The sequence below is a fragment of the Symphalangus syndactylus genome, chromosome 4 (genome assembly GCF_028878055.3).
Source record: "Symphalangus syndactylus isolate Jambi chromosome 4, NHGRI_mSymSyn1-v2.1_pri, whole genome shotgun sequence".
NCBI lineage: Eukaryota > Metazoa > Chordata > Mammalia > Primates > Hylobatidae > Symphalangus > Symphalangus syndactylus.
Genome location: NC_072426.2, coordinates 36,946,310 through 36,958,213, shown reverse-complemented (window position 1 = coordinate 36,958,213; position 11,904 = coordinate 36,946,310). Strand labels below are relative to the sequence as shown.

Sequence of the window (11,904 nt, the reverse complement as noted above, 5' to 3'; positions counted from 1 at the left end):
GTGGTCCCTGCTACTTGGGAGGCTATGGCAGGAGAATCACTTGAACTCAGGAGTTGGAGGTGCAGTAAGCTGAGACCGCGCCACTGCACTCCAACCTGGGTGACAGAGTGAGACTCTGTCTCAAAAAAAGAAAAATAAAAAAGAAAAGATATCAGTGAGTTCCTTATCCAAAGTCCCAAAATCCAAGTTCATCAAAGAATAATCAGCCCTGCACTCTTGTTATTGACCACTGTGGTACCTGAGGTACCGTACTTGGATCATACACCCATCTCTCTGCCACCATTCCTCCAGCTTAATATTATATGAAATAGAAAATGGCAAAGACTGGTGAAAATGGGAATGAAGGTTTGTTCCTCTTTTCTTAATTAAGCTGTGGTCCTTAGCACAAGTCTATAACATCGATCTTATCGAATCTCAATAAATGCTTACAACTCATCACTACTAAGAATCTAATTAGACATTTATTGCTTATGTAATTCTGAATTAATGGCATAGTAACAAGATTTATATCTCATATATCTGTTACACCTCAGCACTCTCCATTTTAATAATCAATTGATATTTCATTAACATACATTAACTATCCTATTAAAACTAAATTAAATGCTATTCTGATTTGATTTTATTAAATAAATGCTGGCAACACTAATGAGGTGCAGGCCATTTAAATCATGACAGGACCGCCAAATTTGCACCCCTCTGTTAAGTGAAATAATTTCACAGTGAAAAAAATGAGCAGATGTGTTTCTCAAGCTGACAATTTCATAAATACTTCAAATGAAGTCATGATGGATTTTCAACCAACATCTCAAAAGACTAAGAGAAACTCTCAGATTCATTTTGAATAAGGCTGTGCTAAATATGCCTTAAAGAAAAAAAATACCTCACCCTCATCTCATATTGTAAGGTCACTAAATCTGAGAAGAGCAAGATAGTGTTGCTTCATGAAAGAATTTCAGTATTCTGGCAAAAATACTTCTGAAACAAACTAAACTGAACTTCCTCAAACAGTTGAGTGTTTTGCTTTCGGTGCAGTACCAGATTTTGTTTCACCAAGGGAATGGAACTTAATAAATAAATTACTCGGTAACTATTTTTTATTTAACAACTGAGTACCTGCCATGTCCCAAGCTAAATAGAATATTATTCTATCTCATAGGGACAAATATTCTGAAGCCTCTTCCACTTGCTATGATGGGTTATATGAGAAACTCAAAGCATGAGGGGTGGGCTGTGCCCTCAGGAAGTCTGCAGTCTTGTTAGGGAGGACCTGGAGCTCATCCATCAGGAGTCTGAACACACTCCTGGTGAGTAAAGTCACCAAGTAGCCCAAGTTTCTTGTAAAGTTCCTGGCGTGTAAAACATGCTTAATAAATATTTGTTGAATGAATGAAAGCTTCTCTGGCACAATTAACTTGTGATTCTCTTGATCCAAGTCCTCATCCAGAATCACATCATTCTAAGTTCATTTTTCCACAATCACAGACTCCTAGTCATAAAAGCCAAAAGGAAAGTTAGTAGAGCTGCAGTGGTATCTAGGTGCCAGCAACAACAGTCAAAAAAAGAAGTGGTTTCAACCATTGGTCCTGGCAAACAATTGTACTGGCAACTCTTCACTTATGTGCTGCCAAATTATGATAGACATGAGGAGCGTCTTTTTCTACAACTGAGAAGTCACACCATTCCAACAATGTCTGTAATTGAGATCATGTGCTGAGTGGGCAGTTCAGGTAAGAAATTATACATCCTGATTTGAATAGAACAGTCTCGTTTTTATCCATTTCCTGAAGTAATTATTAATAGCACCAACTCTCAAGAGCGTCCTGGTTCAGATGATAAGTTATATAATCACCGTGAGTACAGAATAAAGCCTGATGAGCCAGAGGTATGGGGCAAGATTTCTATTTAAGAAAGTAGTTTACACACACCACTTTTTATCTTCCTACCTTTGTCAGCTATGTTCATCTTTTCATATGGTTAATGTTTTTAGTGCTCCAATTCTACAGTATAACTGTAGTTGTCTTGTGTGCTTTTTCTATATGTTGACTCTAAAATTAAGAGTAATTATGACAGATTATGTTCGTAATTATAAAATGTTCTGGTTTTCTTCTAGGTGGGAGGAATATGGATATGTCTTTGAACAACACAGCTCTACTAAAATTCAGCCTCATGGCAAGGATCAAATCAAGGAGTTTCTGCAGGCCGTTTATTGGAACTTTTCAATCTAGTAAGACAGCATTCAGTAAATCCCTTTAATTGGACAGAATGATCAGGGAGAAGAGATTGAGGGTGTTGGTCTCCTTGGAAAATCTGATAGATGCAAGGTACTAGCAATTAAACATGTCTAGAGAGGCATATTTCAAAACAGAATAGAAATTCTTTGACAAGAATCAAGTAGATATGAAGTTAAGTTTTTTAAAGCATTGTACTACCAATAGAACTACTAGCTGAAATTTTAAAACATTGTTTAAGACTTAAAAAACGACACTTGTGGTGGGGCACCGTGGCTCACGCCTGTAATCCCAGCACTTTGGGAGGCCGAGGCGGACAGATCACGAGGTCAGGAGATGGAGACCATCCTGGCTAACACGGTGAAACCCCGTCTCCACTAAAAATACAAAAAAATTAGCCGGGCATGGTGGCAGGTGCCTGTAGTCCCAGCCACTCGGGAGGCTGAGGCAGGAGAATGGCGTGAACTCAGGAGGCGGTGAACTCACTTGCAGTGAGCGGAGATAGTGCCACTGCACTCCAGCCTGGGTGACAGAGACTCCATCTCAAAAAAACAAACAAACAACAAACAAAAAAATGACACTTGCTTCTTCCCCATCCTTCCTGCTTGAGCTGAAGCAGGAGGAAAAAGTCCTCTAGACCCCAAGGAGATCATGTTCTTTTTTTTTTTGAGAGGCAGAGTCTTGCTCTGTCATCCAGGCTGGAGTGCAGTGACACGATCTCAGCTCACTGCAACCTCCACCTCCCGGGTTCAAGCAATTCTCCTGCCTCAGCCTCCAGAGTAGCTGGGATTACAGGCGCCCACCACCACACCCAGCTAATTTTTGTATTTTTAGTAGAGATGGGGTTTCACTGCGTTAGCCAGGATGGTCTTGATCTCCTGACCCCATGATCCGCCCACCTCGGCCTCCCAAAGTGCTGGGATTACAGGCGTGAGCCACCGCGCCCAGCCAGATCATGTTCTATAATTCTTTCTTGAGGTGTAGCCAAAGACAATAATGTAAAAGTAAGACTTCCCATAGGATAGAGCAAAGGGCTAAGGAAAGAAAATGTCTGGGAGCTATGCCCAGGGAATAGAACCATGTCCTAATCAAGGAATCCTTCCCTCTCTGAGATAATATCCTCCTAGGGGGATTTCAGAATCAATAGAGACTGGTGGCAGTCGTGAGTCCCCTTTCACCTTTCCAAATGGGCATGTTTATTATGGTCATTGTCCCTGTGCCATCACTGTATATTGGGTATGTGAGAGGCAGATGGCTTCTCCTTTTCTTTCTGAAGATTCGGATCAAGAAAAGCTGTATCCACACCTGATAAAGAGACTATCTCCTATCACCTGAAGATACTGGCCTTTTCCTTAGCAGTAAAGGTGAAGTCCAAATTACTGTTTAGGACTTCTGGTTGTCTTTCTTGGAGAAGGGGTGAGTGTGTTCAGCTTGTGGGAAAAGGAGGATGTGAATAGCTGAATACCAGAAAGGTGGACTGTGAGAGTTTGTATTACTGTTCACCAAATATTTTTGTTTCTATCTCTGTGGTTCCATCTGTTGTAAGATTATAAACACACACCCCACATTGAATTCAAGAGTAGCCATGTGACGTGCCTTGGCCAATGAAATGTGGGTGAAAGTGATGTTTGCTATTCCTGGACAGAAGTGTTAAGGGACATGGGTCACCATGTCTGTTTTCTCTGCCATGAGATTGACAACATTCAAGTGAAAGCCTAGGCCCCCAGATGAGGATAACATACATCTGGGCTTCAGCTGACCTGTAATGGGTATTTAGTGTGAGGAAGAAATCAACTTTTGATGTTGGAAGCCACAAAACTTGAGGTCATATGCCGCATAACCTAGTTCATTCTGATGGTCACAGAAATAAACAGTGCTAATAATATTAAGATAATGTAAAGATTATTCACCATAATGCCAAATAATGTGCCTGGACTGATAAAGAAGGAGATATAATCCCACATATCTAAAGGATAAAGCACTAAACACTCAGTGACACAAAATCTTTATACATTTGTTTGCTTCATAGTTGAACTGATTTTCTTATCTAGCATTTAGTTTTTCCTGGGCTTTCTAGTTGCCTTTCTTTTTTTCCTCTGGAGAAGTTTAGGATTATTGTTTTATCTTCAGTGTTCCAAAATTTCACCAGGATACCTCTAAGATGTCAGTCTCTTTTCATTTATTTAAGTTAGTGTTCTCTTTCTCCACTGCTTCATCTCAAAAACCTACCCCAGCCTCATTCATTATTTAGCTCTCCCCACCTCATATACCTACTTGCAATTTTCTTAGAATTATATTCAGTCCTTTCTCTTCATTAGATTATGGGCCACTGTGCAGGGACTGAGTCTGGCTCCACTTTTTAATCCCCTCCGCCCCCATGCCAGGCATGGTACCTGGCACAGAAAATGAACTCAATAACAAGATGCTGAATTTTTTACTTCCTGTATGCTTCCTGGTGACAAAAGTAATTAATCACAATATAGTAAATCTAATTTTAAGATACAACTATTTTTTATCTCTCAGTAATATATGATGGACATTACCCACTAATAAGACAGAACAGGAAACATGAATGGGTTCCAGTGTAAAAATGCCCTAACAGCATGAAACAGCAAAATGGTATTTTTCTGCTTTCTGAAATTCAAACAGTGATGAGAGACAGCATTCATGACATAGAACAAGGCTGCTTCGATTATAAAAACAATTCAGATCAAGCTCTTAGAACAGTTTGATGTCTAATTTGACTTCCTTAACCATTTGACTTATGCATTTCACCTTTTTCTCTAGAACTTCTATGGTAGAAGAATTAGAGAAACCTATCTTGAAGTTCCTAACACAAGCTCTTAGTCTTAACAGCTTCTTCGGCATCATGTGGCAGAACAATCTTTTCCTCTAGCTATATTTAACCTTAACTATGACCTTAGTTAGGACGTCACATAGTGAGCAATACATGTACGGTAAATTTCAGAGCTACATGAAAGTTTCTCATCCCTCCAAAATATCTAATTGTTGGCTGATATCCCAAATAAGCCTTCACTTCTTTAACTCAGAACTTTAAAAATAAAACTTTTTTTTTAATACCTGGGAGGAAAGATCAGTTAGAATCCCAACTGTGGCACACCTTTTCTCCCAAATCAGGCTCTGTAGAAACTCTGTCAAACTTAGGTGGTTCTGAGGAACAGTTTGAAAACCACTGCAAAGCTCAAGTCTATATAACCCTAGAGATACTTGCATAAAAATAACTAAATTATTTGGAGGTCCTTTTCTAAGAGAAGATTTTTCTCCTGCATGAGGAAAAAGCACAGTAGGTGTAGGTCCCTGGGCCATAGAAACCCTTCCCCACCCCACTCCACCCCACAAAAAAATAGACATAGAACAGGAAAACCCAAGGTTTTTTAATATGTCTCTCCTAACTTCTCAGACAGTAAACCTTGACCTTGGCTCCCTCCAGAGTATCCTCATATGCAGGAGCTTCAATAAGATCCATCTGTGTTTTAAGAGGGGCTTCATAAATACAAATCAAATTGAAGTTTTAGGCAGCCAAGTGTCTGCTAACTTTCTAGAAAATTCCAGTCCAGCCCCCACACTACCCAGCTGCCTGCACCTGATTGGCTTTTTAGATAATTGATCACAGCTGGTGGCTTAATTGGGCCTGCCTCAGAAAAACCAGCTTCTTCTCGAACCAAGGCTTCATCCTGCCATGGTGCCCTCGGGGCCAGTGAAATCACTGGGAGGAAATGTGACTCCCACTTTTCCATTTGAAGAACTTGGGGCATTTCCTAGATGGGGCTCTATGCCAGGGATCTGGTTACAGCTTGGTGAGCTTGAGAAAAGAGTGCAAGCCTCCTCTCTTCTACTCTGACCTGAGAGAGCCTTGTAGTCTCTCAAAGTTTTGTAATTTGCTTTCAAGGTAGCATGAGATGGTATGTCTTTCTTTAATTCCAGTTCATAGTGAACAGTCACAATTATACAGTATCTTTAAATGTCTTTTTAATTTTATTTTATTTAGAGACAGGGCCTCCCTATGTTGCCCAATGCAGTGTTCATTTGTAGGCACAATCATGATGCACTTCAGCCTTGAACTCCTGGGCTCAAACAATCCTCCCACCAGAGCACCCGAGTAGATGGGACTATAGGTGCATGCCACTGCAGACTTTAAAGTGTCTTTCTATTGTATTTGAGTCATCCCAATTACAAGGCTTCTGTCCCCCAGTCCCATTTGATAGATCACTTCTCCATTGTGAGGAATTAAGTGATAATGACAAACTTGTAACCCTCCATTGTTGAAATAGGGGAAAGGAGCTGGCCGTGGCCTGAAGAAAGGCCACGTCTTGCCAGAGTGACCAGGGGAACCTCATGAAGGACAAGAGAGCAGGTTGGAGAGCTCCAACTGTACCAAGATGCACTCTTGTCAAGACATAGCTCAAGAGGCATTGTCCAAAAGGAAACCGCTTACTTGAGGATAATAAAATAAAGAAGTAGGGTTGGAAATTGAGACAGTTAATGGAAAAGTTGGTCAAATTGGCAGGGCAAGATCCAGAGAAATTAAGCATGTCAGAAACATACAATCAGAGACAAGACCAGGTGAACTGGAGCTACTCCACTGTGAACTCCAGAAGGCCCCATTCTCCTTGATGGTTAGTTATGTCAACTTAGGAGAAAACGTTTAGTTTTGGACTTCTTTGTGATTCCTATAGGATGGGCAAATAAAGACTGCCATCAAGAAGCTGAATATGCATATCTGAAGCTCAGAAGAGATCTGAGGTGGACAATGAGATTGAAGAATCATTGGCCTATTGGCTATAGTTGAGACCATGAACACTGATGAGATTACCTAGGAAGTGTGAACAGCTGGGTAAAGAAGATTGAATGGTGGTTTCCTCAGAGGAACTGGAGAGAAAAATAGGCTCTCACAAAAATAGTCTCTCTCTCTCATTCTTTCTGACACACACACACACACACACACACACACACACGAAATGGCAAAGAGTATTACTTTCCATGACAATTTATCTGAGGCCAGAGGTACACACTGAGGCAAAACAAAACAAAAATAATTTACCAGAATAAATAAACAAGTAAGAAAACTTAAATTTCAGCAACTCCATCCAGAAATCAAAAGGCAAAATAAGTGTGGTAGAGACACCTGCTGCCAACCTACTGCTGTTTTTCTAGGCTAGGAGAGTCCTGATTTTGTGTGCCCTGCTCTGGATGGCCATATATTTCATGGAAGGTGGCCCCAGCCATGATCATGGGGTTCTTATTGCACATCCAATAATTGGTTAAGCATGGACATGTGGTCTAATTCTAGCCAATGAAACATGAGAAAACTTCTGGCAATTTCTGGGAACACTCTACTTGTTCTTTCAAAGGGACTGGTGGTGGTGGGGGTACTCCCTTTTCTAACTCTCTCTCTCTCAATGTTAGTATGTCTATGTGTGACTCCTGGAACAGTGGCAGACATTCTTGACCCTGAGGAGAGAAGACTGAGGACAAAAGCCAACATGCTGAGGTGCCCATCCCTCAAACTTTGGTGTTCTAAAGAAAGAAGGAAACTTCATCCTTGGTGCTGTCAACCAGCCACTGAATCACCGACCCCGATACCAACCTCTGGAGTTCTTGTTACGTAAATAATGAACATCTTTATTATTTGAGTTCCTCTTTGTTTGGTTTTCTTCAACTTGCTGCCAGAAAAGCATTCTAATTGATACACTAATAAACCCACAGTGGGACAATTTATAGGTGATTAGTTAATACATCTAACACAGCATTTACTATGTGCCAGGCGTGGTTCTAAGAGCTTTAGCCCACTTAATCCTTATAACAACTATAAGAAGAAGATACTATTTGTTTTCTTCATTTCCCAGATGAAGAACTTCATTATAGAGAGGTGGAAGTACTTGTTCAATGTCACATAACTAACTAGTAGTAGAACTAGTATTACAAACACAGGCAGTCTGGCCCCCAAATCGAAACTCATAACCAGGATACTAGATGCCTCTCAGATTAACAAACAGGAGCTAGGTTACTCCTATTCAAAGTCAATTACTAGGGAACTATAAGAACAGCAAAGGAGAAGTCAGATCAACAAAGTTTTTACTTCCTGTCTGATGACTTTCTTTCCACTTAGTCTCCCCAACTTTGCCCAGGTTCTTTACGGTCTCCTTGCTCTACCCCCAAGCAAAATATTCTCTCAGGTCCCACTCGACCCACAAAGGTGTAAATGACTAAATAACAGGAGTGTTTGGATTTTACCAGGAATTGGAGCCTTAAACCTAGCTTGAATTTTATGCATCCATCTGCCTGAATCTACCCAGAAAACAGTTCTGTAAAGTCACATTTATGGAGAGCTGAGATTACACAGAATGAATGAATGAATGAATGGTCCCTTTCCCCAAGGGGCGTATGTCCGATGAAACGAAATAAAGACCTAAACTGGAGATGATCATGAAACTAAGAATATAAGATACAGGTCACAGTGGTTGCCTCTTGGAAGGGAGCTTGGAGGGGTGGGGTAGAGTGCACTGGGGAACCAGCTGAGGAGACTCCATTTTCACCCTAAGTCTGTTTTATTCTATACTTGGAATTTTCCCCATATCCATATTACCCATTCACCAACAATTAGGAAGGACTAAAGTTCAATAAAATGTGATAAATCTCTTCTAGAAATGTAGGCAGAATGCTTTGAGAGTACAAAAAAAGTAAAATAGGCAAGGAAAGTATATTAGTTTGCTAGGGCTGCCATCGTCACAAAGCACCATACACCAAATGGCTTAAACAACAGAAATGTATTGTCTCACAGTTCTTTAGTCTAGAAGTCTAAGATTAAGGTGTCCACAGAGCCACAATCACTCTAAAAGCACTAGGGAAGCCTCTGTCACGGGCCCTTCTCCTCACTCTGCAATCATCAGGTGTTCCTTGGCTTGTATATAATGACATCTCTTCACATTATCTTCCCTCTATGTGTTGCATGTGTTCAAATTTCCCCCTTTTTAAGAACACCTGTGACATTGGGTTAAGGTCTACTCTAATAACCTCATTTTAAACGGATTAGCTCTGTAAAGATGCCATCTGCATACTCAGGGTTAGGACCTTGACATAGGAATTGGGAGTGGGTCACAATTCAACTGATTACAGAAAGATATGGAACTCTTTCTGGAGATTTATTCAATTGACACAGTATTGACAGGAGGCCATTGTGAGGCTTCTTTTCTTAGAACAATAAATTTTCTCAGGCACTTGTGATCAGCAACTCCTTGACATTTTAACACAGTGGGATGACACCACATGGACTCAGCTTGAAGGGCACCACTTGGAAAACGGTAAATGTAATCTATGACAGGTGCATGTTAAATCAGGGAGCCTGATAGCTAAGTAGCAGGCTGTGTATTGTGCTGTGCACCCCAGCTCTGGCTCACTTCTCCCATGTAACTACACCATCAGAAAAGGCAAATTGTTGAAGCTTGAACACTTACAGGCAATTTCCATTCTTATGCTACTGATAATTGCATTTGTGGAAACATAAGGAGTCCCTGATGGCTGATTCAACATGTAACAATTTTTAGAATTTTACTTTATAACCAAATAATGTATCCTTGCTGAACAGAGTGCTGCCTCTTGCGGACAAGGTAATATAAAAATCATGTTCAAGTTATGTTTACAATAAAAATTCAAAATAATGTTTTCTTTCTAGATGACATTATGAGTGTGACTTGTAGGCTGGAATGTTAAAAAAATGCAGGAAATTAGAGAACAATCATGCAGATTTTTTTGTACGTCCATGCCAAGAATATAAGCAATGGTGGGTATACGGTATAGGTAGCCAGGATTTTGCAATAGTAAGCCATATAATCATAAATTAATATGAATATCAACAATTTAAAATTTTTAAAATAGCAGTTACTATGACATACTTCCTTTCGCTATTCCAAGTATGGATGCCAGAAAATATAAGAAGTACAAGTCAATCAGTCAAGAAGTCCCTCAGTTTTTGTTTTCAATAGATTGATCCGTTTCATAAGAATTAAGTAAATGATGCCATTTCAAATCATTATGGGAAAGATAGAGTACCTATTTTTTTTTTTTTTTTTTTGGAGACAGAGTCTTGCTCTGTCACCCAGGCTGGAATGCAGTGGCACAATCTCAGCTCACTGTAAGCTCCGCCTCCCGGGTTCACACCATTCTTCTGTCTCAGCCTCCTGAGTAGCTGGGACTACAGGCGCCTACCACCACACCTGGCCAATTTTTTGTATTTTCAGTAGAGATGGGGTTTCACCAAGTTAGCCAGGATGATCTCGATCTCCAGACCTCGTGATCTGTCCACCTCGGCCTCCCAAAGTGCTGGGCTTACAGGAGTGAGCCACCGCGCCCGGCCTAGATTACCTATTTGATCCTTACCTCGAACTGTAAATTAAATACCAGACATATTTACCAGAGGTTTTAAACATTTTTAAAGTAAAAAAAAATGCATGAACAATCCAAGTTTATGAAGGAAACTGATGAAGGTATATAAGAGGTTAAAACTTTTCCATGTTAATGAAATTATAAAAATTAAAAGGCAAAGAATGAACTAGGAAAAAATGTTTTGCAACACATTAAAAAACAGTACATTAAAAGGATGAACACTCCAACAGAAAAAATAATCAAAATAAACGAAAGGCAACACACACACAAGCTAATTTTACTAATAAGTATATATTGATATTTTTAAAGTTTGACTCAACACTGAACAAGAAAATACAAAATAAGATACATTTTTATACACAATGAGTATCTAAACATAGCAAACCCCAGCACTGTCATAGCACGGAAAGTCTGTATAAACTGCTAACAACCTTTCTGTGGGTCAATTTGGCAATCAAAAGTTATTATATCTGAGATTTGTATCTAACCTAAATTTATCCAGAAAGAAAGCATCAAGGACATAGGCTGTAGCAGATGTTATCAGTGTCCCTCCTATCCTGTGTATGCATGCAATGTAGTTTCCAACTGCCAGCACTGGCGACTTCTGCCGGGGATCCTTTCTGGATAAGGAAGTGTGTTAAATCACAAATTAGGCTGGCTGGAAGTCAAAAGGTTAACAGGCCTGGAAGCAGTCCTCAACCAACGATAGAAGCTAAGGATTCCTCACCCTCAATGGGGACAACTGTGAGTTCAGAACAGACTCCCAGGGGTGATAGTGGAATGAGGCCTCAATTGCCCATGGTGGCATTAAGAAATCCTTGCTCATCAACAAATCCTCCACAGACTTCCTTCCTTTCTCTTTCTTACTTACCTTACTGATGTTTCCTGGATCACTCCCAAATAAGCTATTCAAATCCTTCTATCTAGGTCAATATTCAGAAGAAACTAACCAAAGTTATAGGCAAACATTTATCTAAAAGGATGTTCATCACACAGTTATTTGTACTACTAGAAATTGGAACTATCATATATTAATAATAGCAATCGTTTCATCAATATTATGATACAATATCTACACTTTAAAAGACAATAGAAGAATATTTAACGTCTTGAGAAGGCAAGTGATATTACATAATGGTTAAGAGACAGGTTTTGAAATGTGATATCATTTCAAGTTCTGGCTTCACCAGTTGCTACCTCTATGATTTCAGACAGTTAATTAGCCTCACTAAGTGTCAGTTTCCTCACATGTAAAATGAGGGTGACAATA

The 11,904-nt window shown here is 39.8% G+C and overlaps 1 protein-coding gene across 1 annotated transcript in view; it reads right to left on the bottom strand.

The window, feature by feature from the left end:
• Nucleotides 1-1,079: 1,079 nt before the first annotated feature.
• ZNF365 (zinc finger protein 365) overlaps nt 1,080-11,904 on the bottom strand; it is a 106,996-nt gene continuing 96,171 nt past the window's right edge. Inside the window, exon 5 of the mRNA XM_055274430.2 lies at nt 1,080-1,489. Within this exon, the coding sequence (XP_055130405.1) occupies nt 1,466-1,489 (24 nt within the window). The 3' untranslated portion in view covers nt 1,080-1,465. The remainder of the gene's footprint in view (nt 1,490-11,904) is intronic.